The sequence below is a fragment of the Haliotis rubra genome, unplaced genomic scaffold (assembly GCF_003918875.1).
Source record: "Haliotis rubra isolate DU_JTF1 unplaced genomic scaffold, ASM391887v1 Scf984, whole genome shotgun sequence".
Lineage (NCBI taxonomy): Eukaryota > Metazoa > Mollusca > Gastropoda > Lepetellida > Haliotidae > Haliotis > Haliotis rubra.
The window spans coordinates 315342-337084 of NW_025767728.1; the positions used below are offsets into that span (position 1 = coordinate 315342).

The following is a 21743-nucleotide window of genomic DNA, read 5'->3' on the forward strand; positions in this document are numbered from 1 at the left end:
CAACTTTCTAAAATGGCATTGTGTATTTCATAACTCAAGCGCTACATTTAATCCGGATTACATGAGATTACTTGACCTGACAGATGGGTCTACCCCTAATATTCTTGTCGCGGAACCCCACCCGACATACGTCCACATATTTCTTGTAAAGTGTATCATGCCACGTTGCCAGTTCAACAGTAATGCAGTGTCATCACTACAGGGAGAACTGTGGCCTACAACGAGTATAAAGTAACATCTTGTGGGCCCAGATTGTTTAACTCCAGGGAAGGTATTAGATAGACGACGGGAGGGGGTGTGGAGGGCACATTTTCTCTATACCACCTGTCTGTAAATCGATGCATTTCACGGTTTATGCAATCTGGCCTTTATGAATAAATGCTTTTTTGACAAGAGGGAGGATTTGAACCTTCCAGTAATCAATGTTTGAGTAGTCAACGTTTCAGTAATCAACGTTTCAGTAATCAACGTTATCTTCATGGCGAACAATATTCAGTTTCAGCTTAAGCTGTTCACATATGACAACTTTTGAAGTACAACCGAGGTGAGGTGAGGTGAAATTGGGTTTACGTCGTGCTTGAGAATATTTCGCTCATATGACGACGTGCATGCGTGTGTATGTGTATGTGCGGCTGCTTGTACTAGCCCAGACTGAAGCTGGTTTTATAGTGCTAGCACACTGAGATACCATGCCGCAGTGAAGCATGAATACCACACTCAGACACATTATACTGACTCCAAGCCGACCAGTCCTTGATGTACCCATAAATGCCGAGCGCCAGACAGGGACCAACAAGTACCATATTTTAACTTCTTTTGGTATGACGCGGCCGGGGATCGAACTCGCGATCTTCCGCTCTCCGGGCGGACGCTCTGACCACTACACCACGGAGGCGGTCGAAGTACAATCGAGCATGTTCTTTTTACGAACATTTCAAAGATCAAAGATACAACATTTGAGACCTCAGTAAATATACTTTTTATGGTAGGCACTATTCCCTAATTTGACTTCTACCGTTTGATGAGGTCATCTGTTGCACAGATATTTATCACTCCGCTGGAGCAGGATACGCTTACCCTTTCACCAACACATAATATCATCACTGATGTTTCTTTAATCTTTCATAAAAACTCCCAGAAGGATTTAGAATCGGACCATAGCGCTACGATCGCTTTGTTGAACAGGCCACAAATCGCATATATGATACAGTTCAACCAGTAATTATTGAGAATTTAAAGATTGTAATTTTTTTAATTTTTTGTCACTCATTTCTCACGTATTAAATGTGAATATTAGCAGAACAGTTAGTATTTTGTCAAGTCACCATGGGCAGCAATGCTGGCTTCAATGCGACGGGGCATACTACTGATGAAAGAAGTTAGAATGTCGTGGTCCATGCTGTCCTAATATCGTACCACCTCTTCTTTCATTTCAGCAATGTTTGTCAGATTTTTCTTATTGACACTTTCCTTCATAAGTCCTCAAACATTTTCTATTGGATTTAGATCAGGGCTATAGCTTGGGCAATCTAATAATGTCATATTTTGGGTCCGAAGCCAGGCCTGTGAATGCTTTGAACGATGTTTTGGGTCGTTGTCCTGCTGGAAAATCCAAACATTTCCATAGAACATGTGAGCAGATGGAAGTAAATGTCCCTCGAGAATGTCTGTGTACCGCTCACTGTTCATATTCCCTTCAAATACACAGAGGGGCGTTGCCCCTAACGCAGATATGCCACCCCACACGTTAAATTTCCGACTGTTCTTTGGGCGCTGATGCAGAGATTTTTCAGTTTGTTTGGTCCAGAATTTCAGTGCATTAGGAAACAGCCACCACAGAACTTTCATTTGAGAAAATCACATTGTCCCACTGAAAATTTCTATGCTGTAAGCACCAGTTCAACCTTCGCTCCTTTTGTTCTCGTTTCATGATCGGTGATGGAATTCCTCGACTATTCTGCCAACCCATTGCATGCAGCTCAGTTCTAAATGTCTCCTTACAGACAGCTACAGTTCCTCTATCAATCATATCGAGCCTTAAGTCCTTCTTTGTTTTTAGAAACAAGAATACCAAGCCGCCGCCTGTCACCGACAGTCAATTTTCTGGGCCTACCTGCGCCTCCCTGGTGCTCAATGCCATATCCATTTGCAATACTTTTCAAAACACGATAAACAGTGGACAAAGGGATGCCTATTCTACTTGAAATCACTTTAGCTGAGGATCACTGAAAATGTCGTCTGCGAGCAAGTAAACAAAGGGGGATAACTCTTCATAAACTAATGAAAAAGGATGAACGGAGTTGTCTCTCTTGAATGAAACCAAGCACTTTATAGCTGGTCAAGGTTGTTTATACTAGAAATCCAATTAAACATATTCCTAAAATTCTCAATAATTTCTGGTCATACTATACTATCATTTCCAATTGCTTATGTCATGTGAAAAAGAACATATGGTTATCTTGGTGAAGGGAGCCATGAACCACGTCCCCGTTTGCGTCAGAGAATAAGGCGTGAGTATTACACTGCGTCCAGCAATATTCCACCAATATCATGACCGTGGATACCAGAAATGCACTTATAATAATGTACTCTTGTAGGTCTTCCGGGTAACAACCAAACACTTGAACCACTTGGCCACTCGACCCAGGGATTAGAAATATTTATAATCATTTCCTCTTCTGCTATAGTATATTCTTCAAAGAAGAACAAGAACCCGAAGAACAAGATGACTGAGATCATCGTGAAGACTTGTTTATCCTTTCCAGATGTTTTATATCCTCTCTGTCTCTGATAGTTTACTTATTGGTACTATTCAACCAGTTCTTTTATATCTTCTTGATTTGGGCGTTAATATTGAACAGGTATTTCACTTATATCCGCGTGTTCATCTCTGACAATTAAATTGATTGCAATGTCCATAACTACCATACACTGTATCCATTTGGAAATCAGCAACTATAAATATTGTTCTGACAATGGTCTCCATCCAGACACACTACTCTTGCTCCCTCATACACTGAAACAGCATTAACTTGTACTGAAGCAGGATAGTCATATAGAAAAAGTAGTATAGATTACATCAGTAGTATAGTGAGTGAGTGAGTGAGTGAGTTTGGTTTAACGCCGCTTTTAGCAATATTCCAGCAATATCACGGCGGGGGACACCAGAAATGAGCTTCACACAATGTACCCATGTGGGGAATCGAACCCGGGTCTTCGGCGTGACGAGCGAACGCTTTAACCATCAGGCTACCCCACCGCCCCTCAGTAGTATAGAATACACATAGATGAACTCCGACAACGCACGGCATTTAGGAAATGTTTATTCAGATTGATCACTACAACCATTATTGACAACATGTGCGTATAGACGAAGCTCTCGAGAAATAACTGCTGTACAATATATCTGAGGAAACTTGTATGTTGTATATACTTGTATATTGTATATACTTGTATGTTGTATATACTTGTATATTTATATACTTGTATGTTGTATATACTTGTATATTGTATATACTTGTATGTTGTATATACTTGTATATTTATTTACTTGTATGTTGTATATACTTGTATGTTGTACATACTTGTATATTTATATACTTGTATGTTGTATATACTTGTATATTGTATATACTTGTATATTTATATACTTGTATGTTGTATATACTTGTATATTGTATATACTTGTATGTTGTATATACTTGTATATTTATATACTTGTATGTTGTATATACTTGTATATTGTATATACTTGTATGTTGTATATACTTGTATATTCCAGTAGATGGCAAGTACACATGTAAGTATTTTAAGAACAAAATTTATACAAAGCCATGAAATCCCTGCTAAAAAACTTATTGGGTTAAACAGGAACCTGGAATGCTTTGAAGTTGAAAGTTAGTCTTTGTAAACAAGGACATATTATTATTATCATTGTTATTGACCCCTGATTTTACGACCCAGTGCGACCCATCTCATCGCATGAATCAACATAGATCAGGACCTTGTTCCACAAAGCGATCGTAGATCTACGACTGTCGTATGTCGACGTTAAAGTATGGGAGTTACGATCACCTTAGCCCTATGAATGTCGTATGTCGACGTTAAAGTGTGGGATTTACGATCACCTTAGCCCTATGAATGTCGTAAGTCTATGTTAAAGTATGGGAGTTACGATCACTTTAGCCCTATTATTGTCGTAAGTCTATGTTGAAGGATGCGAGATACGGTCACTTTAGCCCTATTATTGTCGTAAGTCTATGTTAAAGTATGGGAGTTACGATCACCTTAGCCCTATTATTGTCGTAGGTCTATGTTAAAGTATGGGAGTTACGATCGCCTTAGCCCTATGAATGTCGTAAGTCTATGTTAAAGTATGGGAGTTACGATCACCTTAGCCCCATCATTGTCGTAAGTCTATGTTAAAGTATGGGAGTTACGATCACCTTAGCCCTATGAATGCCGTATGTCGACGTTAAAGTTTGGGAGTTACGATCACCTTAGCCCTATGAATGTCGTAAGTCTATGTTAAGGTATGGGAGTTACGATCACCTTAGCCCTATTATTGTCGTAAGTCTATGTTGAAGGATGGGAGATACGGTCACTTTAGCCCTATTATTGCCGTAAGTCTATGTTAAAGTATGGGACTTACGATCACCTTAGCCCTATTATTGTCGTAGGTCTATGTTAAAGTATGGGAGTTACGATCGCCCTAGCCCTATGATTGTCGTAAGTCTATGTTCAAGTATGGGAGTTACGATCACCTTAGCCCCATCATTGTCGTAAGTCTATGTTAAAGTATGGGAGTTACGATCACCTTAGCCCTATGAATGTCGTATGTCGACGTTAAAGTATGGGAGTTACGATCACCTTAGCCCCATCATTGTCGTAAGTCTAGGTGAAAGTATGGGAGTTACGGTCACCTTCGCCCTATGAATGTCGTAAGTCTATGTTAAAATATGGGAGCTACGATCACCTTAGCCCCATCATTGTCGTAAGTCTATGTTAATGTATGGGAGTTACGATCACCTTAGCCCTATGCATGTCGTATGTCTATGTTAAAGTATGGGAGTTACGATCAGAACCAATACCCTCAACGTCTAGTACCAGTACCATCAACGTCCAGTACCAATACCATCAACGTCCACAACCAATACCATCAACGTCCAGAACCAATACCATCAACGTCCACAACCAATACCATCAACGTCTAGTACCAGTACCATCAACGTCCAGAACCAATACCATCAACGTCCAGAACCAATACCATCAACGTCTAGTACCAATACCATCAACGTCCAGAACCAATACCATCAACGTCCAGTACCAATACTCTAAATTCACGCCGCGGCCATTTTGAAACTGAAAACGAGGCTTGGTCCGCAAGCGGTGAGGATGGCTTGGTCGAAGAATCTCGAAAGTGTTCCAGTTATTTCCCAAGAATTTATTGATCGGTGGGCTAATAATACATGTAGGATACCCAGACGGAAGCAGAAAAAAGGATATGGGTTATTTGTGGAGGGCTACATTCACGACATAGAAGGTAAGTAAAAAAAATGTTCTTTTTCTTAAGTAGATAGTCCAGTTTTCGAGCAGTAGTTTGGTATGCTGGCCAGTGTGCATGGTGTAGTCAGCTTGGTTACATTTAGGACAGATCTGGGTTATCTATATTTTCTCTGGTATGTCTTGTAATTAATAATGTACTATAATAAAAGCTTTTTTTGCAAGATTTTACATTTTTTGCAGCTAAATTTGACTCCATGAGCAATCAATGTCAAATAAGGGGGAAAAGCTTCCCCTCCGTGAAGAAAAATGATCCGCCATACAAGCTAATGGTTTGGATACGAGTTTAAGTTCTTCATGTTCTTGTTGGCATGAATGCTTTTCGTATGCTTGTTGTTATTCATGCATTGTCAATTTTTTCGGTTTAATAGTTTGTGTTATTTATAAAACGGCTACTGACCAGAGCGTCCACAAAAAAAAATTGGCCAAGACGTCAACAGTTATTTCTTTATTATCATTAATGCATGTATCAGGGCTCCAGATAATTTTTCAACATCAGGAGTACGTACTCCTTATTTTTTTCAATATAGGAGTACTGGATAAACTTAAGAGTACATTTTGAGTACTGAATGGAAAATAATGGCGTATCAGTAATCTTGTGTTTTGTTTTATATATGCACCACAACATTGCTGCTCTTGTGTAAACAGGTCAGTAAACAATAAAACAATTTCAGAAAAATACGTCTGTAAATGATTTTAAGACCTGCTGTGGTGCGTATCTGCTACGTTTTCTAAATTGTTTCCTACCGTATCGTGCATATTTTCTATCCGTACATACGCCGATACGGCCCTTATCTGGAGCCCTGATGTATAGACCATTATTTACCGTTCCGCAGATCCTGCTTAATACTTGATGATATTGTGATCGTTTATATACCATTAGGGCCTAGGCCATAACAAAATAATGTCTTGTTTCACATCACTTTAAACAAAACAGGCTAGGGTGGGTGGGATTTTATTTTCCTTTGTTTTCTTCTATGTCAATATAGCACTTAAGAAACATTTTGCTCATCAGTTATTAATGAAACTTTAAAATGTATAATTAATAATGCAATAAACTGGATTCTTCTGATAAAAATGTGATGTAACTCGTTGTGACCAATTTTCTTTCCTTTCAATTCTGAATATTTATATTCATCATATTTTTACTTTCAGATTTCTCTGACACTTCCTGAATCTGCATCAGAAATACAGGTCACAGGAGCAATATGTGATTGCAAGGCCGGAAGGGGACAGTGCTCTCACTGCTTGGGTCTGCTATTTTCTATTTCCCATTTTCAAAAGCTTGGACTTAGAGCAGTTCCACCTGTGCAAAGCAGAACTTCATTGCCTCAGGCCTGGCAAATACCACTAAGGACTGAGGGTCTAACCCCACAAGCTGTGGATTCACTAACTGTAAATAAAGTTAAAACAAGTAGTGAAATGAAAACAAGGAAGAGGAAGAAAAAGGTAACAGAAGGTGTAATACCAAAGGTATACTGTCCTGTGACACCCATACCTCACCAAGAATTTTGTAATGACTTGGTTAATCAGCTTTCATCAGTAAACAGTAGTGCACAGATATTGAAAGTCATCCATTCATACCAAGAATGCATCGTGACTGATTCGAAGTTTGGTCCAGTACCTCAAGGATCTGTGCTCTCATACCAACAAAAACCAGTCAAGTTGACCTCAGATATCATCAACCACTTGGACCAAATGACATTTCCCGATTTCATATTGCCTCAACAAGTTTCCATATATTCAACCTGTCTCACTTATTCAGGCTACAATGTTTTTCATGGTCTTTACATGGACAGATCCTTTTGTTTAGAACTTGAAAGTCTTACACGAGAACAAAGTTTTAACAGAACATGGCATGACGTGAGGAAACACAGAATTACTTCATCTGTGTTTAAAGATGTGTGTGTGTTAGAAAGAATGATTATGAGAAACTGGCTGATCGTATGCTAAATTTGAAACCAATCCAGACAGCAGCTATGAAGTTTGGGACAGAGGAGGAACCTAAGGCAGCAAAATTGTATTCTGAAATTACCAGCAACAATGTGTACTTGAGTGGATTTGTTGTAAATCCAAGTTGTCCTCACCTTGGCACTTCTCCAGACCGCAAGGTTTATGACCCCACTTCAGACCCTAATCATGGATTATTGGAAATCAAGTGTCCAAGCAAAACAAACTTCTCGGCTTGTGACTTTCTTAGAAAAGACATTCGAGATGGCACTTTCAAACTGAAAAAAAGTCATAAATATTATTATCAGGTTATAGGACAAATGGGTCTATCTGGAATGACCTGGTGTGATTTTTTTGTGAAATGTGAGGAGGATTTCCATTTGGAACGTGTGGTATTTGATGATGAAAAATGGCAAGACATGAAGTGTTTGCTTGATAAATTTTATTTTGAGTATTTATTGCCTGCAGTCTGTACTAAACTGTCTAATATTAAATAGATATGTAGACATGCTAATGATGTTAGATGTCTAGAAATCGCTAGTCAAGGATTAAAATAGTATGATGATGTGGAGATACTCTCAGTTTAGCAATGTTGGAGAAATGGTTTCTCACTAAACAAGGAATGATGTTGAAAAATATAACAAATATTTTGATGTTTTGCACATTTTAATGAAAATGACTTCATATTGCAATATACTGTCAAAATTGGAATTGATTACACTTTAGCAATACTTTTCATTCCGCAATTTTGGATTTAGTGGTTATGTAACCACTATAATATTACAAGTCACACCAACATCTCATCTTATAGGCCACTCAGGTCTTGCTTTGAGTTATTTTGCTCTGTTTTGGTACTTAAAGTCGCACCAGCGATATTTCAGCTTCTCACAACTACTCCGACACATTATACTGCCTCCGAGTCAAGCAGTCCCTACTCTTATCCCCTTAGTGCTGACCATCTAGCTGAAAAGCAGAAGGAATACCAACTTTTTTACACAGGGATGTACATGAAGTTGGGTATTTGATGGTACCTGGGACTCATACTCTTAATTTTCAGGGGTCATGGCCAACAAAATTGGGCTCCCAAACACTTACACCATACAATAACAGTATTAATACTAATATGTATCATGATCATCACATTGTTACAGTAATTAAATTGCAAATAATACCATAACCCAGCTAGTAGCAAACTCAGGGATAACTTACTGCCACTTGATTAGAATTTTTACCAAAAGTATTTGGGCTTTTTTCTGCATCCCTGTGGACGAGCTAATAAATTTTGTCGCGTCAATTGTCAATCGTCCTGTAAATCCCTGTTTTTGTCTTCAGGTATGACACAGTCTGGGGATTTGAGAGTAGAATGCATCTAGAATTCACATGCCTAACTTAATACTACAGGGATAATGTGGTGGGTTAACATATAATCTTACTTATGGAAAACACAACTTCATATGTATGTATGCAAATCTTTTGAGTGTGATACAGTTATTTAATGTCTTCAGGTATGACACAGTCTGGGCTTTGAGAGTAGTATGCATCTAGAATTCACATGCTTACCTTAATACTACATGGATAATGTGGTGGGTTAATACATGTTATTTATGAAAAACACAACTTCACTTGTAAGTATGCAGATTTATTAGAGTGTGTTACAGTTATTTAATAAACAATTTAACTACCAATTCAATGAACAGTTGTCTCTCATCATTTACATGTCTTTAGAGGGTCAGACACCAAAACCCACAACACAAAGTGGAAGTCATTGTATGTCTGATTTATGTAAGTTAATTCTGTTTTATTTTGGGGGCAAAATATATTTATACATATAAGTGTACTTGAGAAATACAGGTGAGTAATGTGAGATGACTTTCAGCAATGTTTCACCTACATTGTCACTGAGGCTCCGTCTCCGAGCTGCACAAAAGTACACTGCACAAAGGTTTCAGGATTAGACTGAGTTTGGGAGTGAAATTGTTACATGACTTTCAGCAATTTTTCAGCTCTATCAACATTTGGTGTACACAGAGAGAAGAGACATGAAAAGAAAGAAAGTGAAAGCAAAAGATCCCCAGTTTAGTCGCCTTTTTCAACAAGCAAGGGGTTATCGAGGTCATATTCTTGCTTAGTGTCTGAAGACACTTCCCAGAAATCCAACAAGGTTCATAATAAGACAGACAGACAATTTTATTCATGTATTTAGGCCAAGGCCCATATTACAATATTATGAAAAGTGTGTTAATGCACTGCCTTCCTGTTTAGATTGCTAACCTGAAATTGTTGCACCTGAATTTACAAATAACTGTTCTTAGATGCCTCTTGAGATACAAGATTCAACATGTAACATTGTTTTAAATTGACAATACGTTTGGCACTTACTCGACTGTGAAGTTATAGAGTGCCACACTTGACTCAAGGAATCAAATAATCTTTGTTTAAAAGAGCAGTAAACATTTCAATATTACCAGTGTCATGTCCAAAGTACTCCAAAGCCAAACTGAAATTTCTCACATGAGACGCCCAGGTCTTTCTACCCACATCATCTAGATTCTTCAGCATTAAATAAGACTGATAAGGTCATCTAATTGGATTATTCTACACCAATACTTTGTTGGTTTTAACATATAATTGCATTGGAGTGGTACTCTACCACATTCACCAAGTGCCATAACATCACACATATTCTTATGTAGCCTTAATATCCTCTTACAAAAACTGGTGTGTACTCTTTCGATGGTTTTACAATAGTGTGTACCCCAAAAGTCAGCTCCATAACAAAAAATTGGAACAAGCATTTTATGAGATATTGTAAAGGCATCAGTACAAGAAACAAAACCATATTTTCTCTGATAGCTAAATAAGGACATCAGAGCCTTGTATGCCTGGGCTGCTGAACAGCTTTGTTCTTTTGACCATGACAAGGTTGGTGTGAAAACCACCCCAAAGGTATCTATAGTTGTTAACAACATCAATTTTTTTGGCCTTTAAAATACCAATTCTCATAAGTTATTTAAAGGACCACCTCTTCGAAGCACCATGATTTTAGTATTTTGTACATTTTACCCTCATACCAGTTCTTTCACAAAATTGTTCTCAGACGTTTATTTTTATCACAATTCAAATGATTTGATACTACATCCTTACTATTAATATCCACAGAGTCATTAGGAGCTGGCGAAAACATGTACGTTGCCATGCATCATGTATCATCATGTTCATAATTAGAAAATTTACCATACTCAACAGTTACAATTTCACTTAAAATAATGGTCCTCGAAAATTTGTAAGAATTGAACAAACTGTCCATATCTGATTGATTGATGATGCTAGGGTGAGAGGAACAACTCCATCAAATATATGATATTCTTTTATACGCCTGATTGCTCTTTCCACATGGATTCTTAAACGTGCAATTTCTTGGGTTTCTGACACCTCTTCTCCACTGAACTGTCCTTTATGGTCAAGAAATGGGGGGATCACTAAACTTGCTTGTTTTTTTTTCTCCAATAAATCCTGTATCAAAAATCCTTTATCAGCCATTACCTCATCACCTGGCTCCAGAAGATCCACAATGCCACATCTACTTGTGATTTCCTTATCAGAAATTGCACCGGTATATAAAGTACTAACAAACGATAAAACTCCACAGGGTGTAATACCTATCAGACCCTTAAACGTTGTGTGGCTCTTGTACGAGGAATAAACCTCTGAGTTCAATACTCTGGAACTAGGAGTCTGCACCTTCACCTCTGTACAATCTATGATGACCCGTGTCTTGGGATACCAAAGTTTGAAATCTCTTGGCATGTTACTGTCAATTATTGAACGAGTTGGCCAAATCTTGATACTTCCTAGCATCACATACAGGTAGTTGGCCCAAGTGATTAATATCCTACTGACTGATGATTGAGACAAATTGAACCTAACTGCCAGATCACGTTCAAGTAGTCCTTGATGCACTCTACATAAAAACATAAAAAAACTGATCTATCAAGGGCAGTGATTCGTTATGGAATGCACTTGTTTTCAATTTATCCATGTTTGATGAATGTCTCTGCATCTGCGTCCACCTAATCATGGTAGTAGCTGTGGGCTGTAGGGCTACGAAGACACTCTTGAGAGTTGCATAGTCTTTAAAACCTGTGTGAGGAAAGATAATATATATTAATTATTATATTTTTGGAATTTTTTTGAAGATTGAAATATACTTCAATAGCTTGTTAATCCAACACTGTTCAGCCTACTCCGTGATCAGTTAACCGTTGGTTGTCCCAGGGTTTTTTTTACATGTAAAATGCAATTATGCAATATACAATAAATTATTAAAAAATGTGTTCACATTATTAAATACAAAATATATGAAAAAATGGTGGCTACAGATAAGACTGACTGAGTTTGGTTTTACACAGCTTTTAGCAATATTCCAGCAACATCACGGCGGGGGGACACCAGAAATGGCTTTAGGTAAGAGTCTGTGCAAGAATTATAGGTGATACAATGAAAGTGTGTGATACCTGTGTAGAAATTAATATTCTGAGGATCATTGCTGAAACGCTCCAAGAAAAACAGCTTTTGACTTGTCTCAAGTAGTTGCTGCTTAAGTACTTTCAATTCTGCATGTGCAGCTGCAAGTTGTTCATCAATTGGCTGAGGGGTTATGGTGTAGTCATGATCCATGGAAGCTAAGGGTACTTCATCATGTGAACATGGCATTTCTCCAGCAACCTGAATTTCTATTGGCTCAGGATCAATCTTCCTGAAACAAATTTTAAACAATATAAAGTCACCATCTGTCACTGGAAAATTCTGTGCATATTTTGAGAAAAAGAAAATTGTTTATCAATTATTTGTATACTTTACTCTTAGGGTCAGTTGTTTCATTATTAGAATTACATAATGTGAATTTTCTACCAAAGTCTCAAGAAAAAGCATGTATATGTATCATAAAATTGCTGTCTCAAAATAGTGATTACATTGCACAATAATCTCAAGAAAGCAATCACAAGCCAATACTAACTTCAATGATCTTCTTTGTGGACCTATCCGTTTTGATGGGGATCTCTGTGTCCATGGAAAGAGGCTAGGAACTGATCCTGGTAGTAGCGTTCTCTTTCCTATTAAAGTACGACGAATATCACCTGCCTTGAAATGAGATGAGCAGACCCTTGTTTTGTCAGAAAGCTGAAAATATGATAGGTGTATAGATCTATTATATGCATTGTCTTATAATCAGATTACTTGTAATGATAAAATTATGTGTGTGATCACTACCGTCACTAATGTTAAACCCAATCTTTGATGTACTGAAAGATGGCATAAACTGTTATTATCATGTAACACAAAAGAGCTTGAGGTGGAGGAGAATTCTTCTCCAATATTGGCTGGGATTACTTTCTGGGTCATTGAGCAGCTACAAAACCATTCCTTAGTGGTTGTTGTAAACACTAACTTGATTATTTTTTATTAAATATTACTGTGTACACACATATGCTACAATCATGTTCGACTTGTAACCCTATAATTTGTCCTTAATTGTGTTTAATTCTCTAAAAACTGCAAGGCTGATCGCCCTTTCAACGCATTTCCAATAGAGCCGATATTCCGAATTGGGTATCTCATATTCATAAAAAAATATTACTTTGGGATAAGTATTGCAAAGTGAGTAAAAGTATTTTAGCTGCTCGGAAACAATCGCACATGTTGAAAGAATTGATATTTACCTTGAAATATGGTCCGACATCTCTTCTTATCTTAACAAGCCATTCTTTTCTTAAGTTTTTTTCAGCAGGGATTCTGTGAAAAGACAGCTGTCCCTCGGTGTCATAACGAGAATCATTAGTGCACATCGGTACACAGCAATGCAGGGCCGCCATTGTTTGTGCACCAAGCCTCGTTCTGAGTTGAAAACATGGCGGGCGTGAATACAGCCTATACCATCAACGTCCACAACCAATACCATCAACGTCTAGTACCAGTACCATCAACGTCCAGAACCAATACCATCAACGTCCAGTACCAATACCATCAACGTCCACAACCAATACCATCAACGTCCAGAACCAATACCATCAACGTCAAGTACCAGTACCATCAACGTCCAGAACCCAATACCATCAACGTCCAGAACCAATACCATCAACGTCCAGAACCAATACCATTAACGTCCAGCACCAATTCGATCAACGTCCACAACCAATACCATCAACGTCCAGCACCAATTCCATAAACGTCCAGAACCAATACCATCAACGTCCAGTACCAATACCATCAACGTCCACAACCAATACCATCAACGTCTAGTACCAGTACCATCAACATCCAGAACCAATACCATCAACGTCCAGTACCAATACCATCAACGTCCACAACCAATACCATCAACGTCAAGTACCAGTACCATCAACGTCAAGTACCAGTACCATCAACGTCCAGAACCCAATACCATCAACGTCCAGTACCAATACCATCAACGTCCAGAACCAGTACCATCAACGTCCAGAACCAATACCATAAACTTCCAGTACCAATACCATCAACGTCCAGAACCAATACCATTAACGTCCAGAACCAGTACCATCAAGGTCCAGAACCAATACCGTCAACGTCCAGCACCAATTCCATCAACGTCCAGAACCAATACCATCAACGTCCAGAACCAATACCAACGTCCGGTATCAATACCATCAACGTCAAGAACCAATACCACCAACGTCCAGTACCAATACCATCAACGTCAAGAACCAATACCATGCGGGTGGGTATGAAAAGTAATCACGGTATGTTAAATACGGCTAGTCTGGACTAGTATAATTTTTCCACGTTCTGGAGCGGCTGGTAACCTAATGGTTAAAGTGCTTGTCCGCTGAAAACCCGGGTTCGAGAGATATAATACGTGATGCCCATTTCTGGTGTCGCCCGCCGTGATATTGCTGGAATATTGCTAAAAGAGGCCTAACATTTAACTCACTCACTCTTCCACGTTTTCCCGGTTGTAATGTTCCTGGGCCCCTATTCTCGAAAGGATCCTAGCCCAAGGATGTCCTAACTTTGATCCTAGGGTCTAGGATAGGTGTCCTACCTTATTCTCGAAAAGTATCCTAGCGCTAGGATGTCGTATGTCTATGTTAAAGTATGGGAGTTACGATCAGAACCAATACCATCAACGTCTAGTACCAGTACCATCAACGTCCAGTACCAATACCATCAACGTCCACAACCAATACCATCAACGTCCAGAACCAATACCATCAACGTCCAGAACCAATACCATCAACGTCTAGTACCAGTACCATCAACGTCCAGAACCAATACCATCAACGTCCAGAACCAATACCATCAACGTCTAGTACCAATACCATCAACGTCCAGAACCAATACCATCAACGTCCAGTACCAATACCATCAACGTCCACAACCAATACCATCAACGTCTAGTACCAGTACCATCAACGTCCAGAACCAATACCATCAACGTCCAGTACCAATACCATCAACGTCCACAACCAATACCATCAACGTCCAGAACCAATACCACCAACGTCAAGTACCAGTACCATCAACGTCCACAACCAATACCATAAACTTCCAGTACCAATACCATCAACGTCCAGAACAGGGCCCCTATTCTCGAAAGGATCCTAGCCCAAGGATGTCCTAACTTTGATCCTAGGGTCTAGGATAGGTGTCCTACCTTATTCTCGAAAAGTATCCTAGCGCTAGGATGTCCTAACTTAGGACAAATACTAGGATAGGTTCTGACGTGTCCTAAGTCTATCTTAGTGGAAGTCAACATAGAGTGGTACTTGTTTGTTCACCAATTTTGACGTCAAACAAAATAACTCGTCAAACTTACATTTGAATTTACAACAGCACACAGTTTTGATGAGTTATGAAGAGTTTCTTCAGTTCATATTATCAATTAATCGGTAATGAATAGACACACTTGTTGCAATGCACGCATTCTTTAGATCTACAAAAGAGATTTGTTCAATTCTTACCTATTCTCGGCCTTTTTAATCACAACATTGCTCTTTTCAGTCACATTCACGTGAAATGTCAATGTCAAGGCCAACTTGATAGGGGAAGTAACTCCTGTTTATTTCCTAGGTGAATTTTTCAGTTTGTGAGATGACGCATAATGAGAGTTCAAGTCATGATTTTCATAAAAAACAAATACAATGAAAATATGTTTTTACACATATCTTTAATATCCTTATTTCTTTTTGGCAGACTTTCAAATTCTGAAGTAAAATTGTTATCGCCTTGTCAAAAAATGAATTTTCCAATTACTATAATGTGATGAAAATATCGAATAATTTCTTCTAGATCTACTAAGTCCATCAAAAGCTGAATTTCCTTATATTATGTGTTTTTTTATGCCACGAATCATGGGTATTATTTAGGGGAATCCCCAACTAAATGAAGGTTTTTCTATCTCACCTACTGAAGAGCTCGCTATCCTAGCTAGGATAGGTAGCACAAGTTAGGACAGGGATAGGATCATTTCGAGAATGGGTCTTATCCTTACGGTAGGATGTCCTAACTTCTGTCTTAACTACTTAGGATCTGTCTTAGCTGGGACACTTTCGAGAATAGGGGCCCTGGAGTAGGTTAGGCGGCTGACTTTGTGTGCTGGCGATTAGGTGCCTGACTCTGAGGGTGTGGGTTCGAATCCAGGATGGGACTCAACCAAACAAAAGTACTAGAATCTGTACTTTATTAAGAAAGTGTAATCCCAAATATAACATATATTACATCTGACCACTCTCTAAATGGCATTGTGTAATAATTTAAGTATTGTTAATTGGTCTGTGTGTATCCCATTTATTACGAATGTAACCAAGTTATTCATTATCAGTAATCTCATGGATCCGGGATGACAGAATGCGATGCTTGAAGTAATCAGTGCTGGGACTTTCTCTCCTTTGTCTGGTCCTTTGAGCCGCTCCCCAGCCAGGCGACCACACCCACCACGGCCGCAATAGCCCCTCCCACAGCAAGGCCTGTGGCATAACTCTCCACCTGAAAGGGAGGATCAGATACAGATCATAGAAATTTCATATATAACAAACACGCTTATAACAAGCCAGGTTTCACAAACCAGGTTAAGTTTCTTTCAAAAACGGAGCGGTATGGTGGCCTAGTGGTTAAAGCGTTCGCTCGCCACACCGACGACCTGGGTACAATGTGTGAAGCCCATTTCTGATGTCCCCGTCGAGACATTGCTGGAATATTGCTAAAACCGACGTTAAACCACACTCACTCTTGCGAAAATTGCGATCAGAGAAAATTCTAGTATTTCTCGTTACTTCGATTATTCTCTGGTAGTTCGATTTTCTTCTCAAACTTTCGAATTTGAAACGCCTGGCTGACGCTCCGTCACATCCTTTGAGTCAGTGGGCTTCATCCACCCTCGACCACGACTCTATGTTTGATAACGAAGTTGAAGCCAGAACAATCAATTTAAAATATGAAATCTATGAAAATATGCAAAACCAGACAAACAAACAGACAGACAGACATACAGACATTTTATACAGTGTAAAGACCAAAGGCCCATAATACAAATAAATTATTAAGTTGAAACAAGCGCACATAGAAGGTTACAGGTTTATGCTTTGACAATTACAGCTCTAGTTTTATGTACTACACATTTCAAAATATTACAAACATTTATGACAATATTTCTATCTGTTTGTTTGCTGACAGTATTCTACAAAAGTGGAGTAATAAACTTTTTTCTAGCATCATTATATAATTTACAATCAAAGAGGACATATAATTCATCTTAGATATGCAAATCGTGAACAATAAACACCTACCTGGTCACTTCGTTCCATATTGTATCGGCACCATTTCACAAAATGCTCACAGTTGCTGAAGATGAGGTTGTAACCCACACGGCCGATCTTGGACAAGGCTCTTTCTACAATCTGAGACGGGGGTAAAGACCTGGAAACATAGTCATGAATAAAACAATAAACGTTAAAAGATTTATTTTCAAGCCTTCAATGAATAAAAAGCAATAAATTTCGTAGCAGTTCATATGAAAATTCAAAGGGTTGGTAATTATCTGATTTGATTTGAAAAAAGTCCATGTTGCAGATGTTAAAATAAGCAATATAAAGCTCCATTGTCATCAGAATTGTGTAGGAATGATCTTGTAAAAATGGTAAATAACGTCTCCAACAGGAGTTATTTTAGGATATTTACATAGCGCAAATATCCACGCAACTTCTATTTAACCAACTCAACTCCCCTGGGGGTATTCCCATTCATGCCGCCTGATAGGCGCAGCGAGTTTTCATACAACCTCATCATGTCATACAACCATTCACTGGGACACATCAACACAGTATTTTGTTCAATGATATTCCACGTTACTAAACCCGGTCAACTAGGTGTCTGCACGTGTTCGTGTGTCTACCATCTGGTCACCTACCGTCGGATGAGTGGGTTGTGTACTGCACACTGGGGTTGTGACAACACTGAAAGAGCCTGCAAAGTAATGTTAGCTCCAAGGTTTTACACCCGGTCACAAGTGGGGAGCGATCCAGGCACCTTTCGCTTACTAGCTCGTCCACTTTGCCTCCCTGTTACTTCGCCCCCCTCCCCTTCCAGCCACCTTCCCTTCCTGGACAAATGTCGGAACAGTCCACTTATGTTAGAGCAGAATTCTCTGATCGCGAATTCGGATCCAGTGTCTATTTGAACAGTATGTTATTGTTCATATAAGGTAAAGTTTGGGCAAATATATGTTTCAGGAGGGTGTGCATCCTTGTTTTGTATTAGCGAACTACTCACTTCCACTTGGAGTCGTTGCTGTTATTCTTGTAGACCATGTCATCGCCAGCGACGTCCCAGAAGTTGTCTCGGCGAACGATCGCCTTGTCGAATGTTACTCCGCTGATGGTGAAGATGTGCGTCCTGTCCACCTCGCCAAGGCCGTCGTCGTCCTCGCCCGAGAGATGGATCACCTCGCTGTTACCTAGGTAACACAAAAGCTGCTACACCACGTTTCCTATAAACTAGTTCAATATCATGTAAAACAACTTATAAAATATAAAATGTCATGGTAAAACAATACCTACTCTTGCTGATCCTGACAGTCAGGTTCCAGTTGGTGGAAAGGGCAAAGCATCTGTGTTTGTGTGTCTGGTGTTTAACGCCGCACTCAGCAATATTCCAGCTATATGGCGGCGGTCTGTAAATAATCGAGTCTGGACCAGATAATCCAGTGATCAACAGCATGAGCATCGATATACGCAAATGTTATAAGATGACATGTGTCAACCAAGTCAGTGAGCTTGACGACCCGATCCCGTTAGTCGCCTCTTGGGACAAGCATGGGTTGCTGAAGATCAATTCTAAGCCGGATCTTCACGGGGAGACAAGCATGGGTTGCTGAAGATCAATTCTAACCCGGATCTTTACGGGGAGACAAGCATGGGTTGCTGAAGATCAATTCTAACCCGGATCTTTACAAGTGAATTCATCTGTGTAAAGCACGTGTTCATTTACGTGACTGATTCCCCACTCCTTGTATTCATCGGATGATTAGAGAGTCAGATTATGTAGACACAAAAATATTTTTGGGAAATCGAGATTGCAATATAACATTAAATCTGATTTCTGCAACTTATCATTTGTTGGTGCGCGGTAACCACATGAAGGCGATGGGACAAATGGAACTCTCACCATGGGGTGTGTTCCAAGCGGTGGGGTAGCCTAGTGGTTAAAGCGTTCGCGCGTCACGCCGAAGACCCGGGTTTGTTTCTCTACATGGGTACATTGTGTGAGTTCATTTCTGGTGTCCTCACCCGTGATATTGCTGGAATGTTGGTAAAAGCCGCTTAAAACCCAACTCACTCACTAGAATACTGTTCAAAGAGGCATCAGACGAGATTATTGGTGGACGGTACATGGAATTCTCATGCTCCACGCGATGAGGTAGCCTAGTGGTTAAAGCCTTCGCCCGTCACGCCGAAGACTCGGGTTCGATTCCCCACAAGGGTATAATGTGTGAAGCCCATTTCTGCATTCGTCACTACTCGCCCCTTTCCGTAACCTCCAAGAAGACTCGTCCCTGTCTCGATGCTTGTTATGTGCGAAAATACGACAAACCATTCAGAACGCGCGTGATGATTGCGGTGCGATGATAACAATATTCCCGAGTACTTAAATCGTTTATTAAACTATGTCATTGTTTAGAAAATCATGAAAATAAATATATCGTCATATTGAAAGTACAAAGAACGTAGCTAACGGAATTGTGTTGCCTCATATGATGTTTTCAATAAGGATAATGCCATGGACAAATACACGCACGTGCGTTTGTTTACATAACGGTTCTCCTATTTCAAATTAAGTGTTTACTCGGGTGAGTAACGATGACCTACCAGTGAGTAACGATGACCTACCAATGAGTAACGATGACCTACCAATGAGTAACAATGACCTACTGGTGAGTAACGATGACCTACTGGTGAGTAACGATGACCTACCAATGAGAAACGATGACCTACCTGTGAGTAACAATGACCTACCAGTGAGTAACGATGACCTATAGTTGAATAATGATGACCTACCAGTGAGTAACAATGACCTACCAGTGAGTAACGATGATCTACCTGTGAGTAACAATGACCTACCTGTGAGTAACAATGACCTACCAGTGAGTAACGATAACCTACCTGTGAGTAACAATGACCTACCAGTGAGTAACGATAACCTACCTGTGAGTAACGATGACCTACAGTTGAATAACGATGACCTACCGTTGAATAACGATGACCTACCAGTGAGTAACGATGACCTTCCGGTTAGTAACGATGACCTACCGGTGAGTAACGATAACCTACAGATGAGTAACCGTACCTTCGGTGAGTAACGATAACCTGGCGGTGAGTAACGATGACCTTCCGGTGAGTGGCAATGAGTAACGATAACCTTCTACGGATGAGTAACGATGACCTTCAGGTGAGTAACGGTGACTACAGATGAGTAACGGTGACCTACAGATCAGTAACGACCTACAGATGAGTAACGGTGACCTACCGATGAGTAACGGTGACCCACAGATTAGTAACGGTGACCTGATGGACGGTGACCTACGATCAGTAACGGTGACCTACAGATCAGTAACGGTGACCTACAGATCAGTAACGGTGACCTACAGATCGGTAACGGTGACCTTACAGATCAGTAACGGTGACCTACAGCTGAGTAACGGTGACCTACAGTTGAGTAACAGTGACTACAGATCAGTAACGGTGACCTACAGATCAGTAACGGTGACCTATGGATCCGTAACAGTGACTACAGATCAGTAACGGTGACCTACAGATCAGTAACGGTGACCTACAGATCAGTAACGGTGACCTACAGATCAGTAACGGTGACCTACAGATCAGTAACGGTGACCTACAGTTGAGTAACGGTGACCTACAGTTGAGTAACAGTGACTACAGATCAGTAACGGTGACCTACAGATCAGTAACGGTGACCTATGGATCAGTAACAGTGACTACAGATCAGTAACGGTGACCTACAGATCAGTAACGGTGACCTATGGATCCGTAACAGTGACTACAGATCAGTAACGGTGACCTACAGATCAGTAACGGTGACCTACAGATCAGTAACGGTGACCTACAGATCAGTAACGGTGACCTACAGATCAGTAACGGTGACCTACAGTTGAGTAGCGGTGACCTACAGTTGAGTAACAGTGACTACAGATCAGTAACGGTGACCTACAGATCAGTAACGGTGACCTATGGATCCGTAACAGTGACTACAGATCAGTAACGGTGACCTACAGAAAGGGTAACTATGATCTACAAATGAGTAACCATTACCTACCGATGAATAACGCCCAGTGGGAGTACATTCCTCGTTTAAACTCCAGCAAATCCCCAACCTCCAGGTCAGTGTACACAGCTTCATTATGGCGGCGAACCTCCTTTGACGTCATTCCGGCACAAGGTCACGAACTGTTGATATTATCAAGCAAAGAAATCGCAATAAGGATCGGTCTGTTTTTCATTGTTTAATGGAACACCCAGCAACTGTCCCGCGACCCGACGGCGGTCTGTAACTGATCGAGTCTGGACCAGACGGGCCAACGATTGACGTCATGAGCATCGAACTACACATTCGGGATACCATGTCATGCATCAACCAGGTCCGCGAGCCTGACCATCCGATCCCGTTAGTCGCCTCTTATGTGA

General features: G+C 39.9%; 2 protein-coding genes and 1 long non-coding RNA gene across 3 annotated transcripts; all 3 read right to left on the reverse strand.

Annotated features, from left to right (window-relative positions):
- Nucleotides 1-5220: 5220 nt before the first annotated feature.
- Nucleotides 5221-13525, reverse strand: LOC124265555. The gene is made up of 3 exons (XR_006895479.1): nucleotides 13460-13525; nucleotides 8691-8694; nucleotides 5221-5275 (listed from the first exon to the last, which is right to left on the reverse strand). It is a non-coding gene; the product is annotated as an uncharacterized LOC124265555 (long non-coding RNA).
- LOC124265553 lies at nucleotides 11014-13562 on the reverse strand. The gene is made up of 4 exons (XM_046700341.1): nucleotides 13233-13562; nucleotides 12530-12693; nucleotides 12027-12268; nucleotides 11014-11652 (listed from the first exon to the last, which is right to left on the reverse strand). The coding sequence occupies exons 1-4, from the start codon at nucleotides 13383-13385 to the stop codon at nucleotides 11474-11476; spliced, it is 738 nt and encodes a 245-aa protein (XP_046556297.1). The 5' UTR covers nucleotides 13386-13562; the 3' UTR covers nucleotides 11014-11473.
- Nucleotides 13563-16319: 2757 nt separating this feature from the next.
- On the reverse strand, nucleotides 16320-21541 carry LOC124265554 (phospholipase A and acyltransferase 3-like). Its single transcript, XM_046700342.1, has 4 exons — nucleotides 21376-21541; nucleotides 18316-18499; nucleotides 17334-17463; nucleotides 16320-16533 (listed from the first exon to the last, which is right to left on the reverse strand). Exons 1-4 carry the CDS (start codon nucleotides 21485-21487, stop codon nucleotides 16414-16416), a joined length of 546 nt encoding a protein of 181 aa, XP_046556298.1. The 5' UTR covers nucleotides 21488-21541; the 3' UTR covers nucleotides 16320-16413.
- Nucleotides 21542-21743: the final 202 nt, after the last annotated feature.

What these genes read in the sequence shown, in the direction of transcription:
- LOC124265554 (XM_046700342.1), bottom strand. Translation starts at nt 21,487, where the DNA reads ATGACGTCAAAGGAGGTTCGCCGCCATAATGAAGCTGTGTACACTGAC. An exon ending in AGCAACGACTCCAAGTGGAA is followed by an intron (nt 17,464 to 18,315) that starts GTGAGTAGTTCG and finishes CTATGTTTCCAG; the next exon opens with GTCTTTACCCCCGTCTCAGA. An exon ending in ATATGGAACGAAGTGACCAG is followed by an intron (nt 16,534 to 17,333) that starts GTAGGTGTTTAT and finishes CCTCCCTTTCAG; the next exon opens with GTGGAGAGTTATGCCACAGG.
- LOC124265553 (XM_046700341.1), bottom strand. Translation starts at nt 13,385, where the DNA reads ATGGCGGCCCTGCATTGCTGTGTACCGATGTGCACTAATGATTCTCGT. An exon ending in ATGTCGGACCATATTTCAAG is followed by an intron (nt 12,694 to 13,232) that starts GTAAATATCAAT and finishes TCATATTTTCAG; the next exon opens with CTTTCTGACAAAACAAGGGT. An exon ending in GAATATTAATTTCTACACAG is followed by an intron (nt 11,653 to 12,026) that starts GTATCACACACT and finishes TTCCTCACACAG; the next exon opens with GTTTTAAAGACTATGCAACT.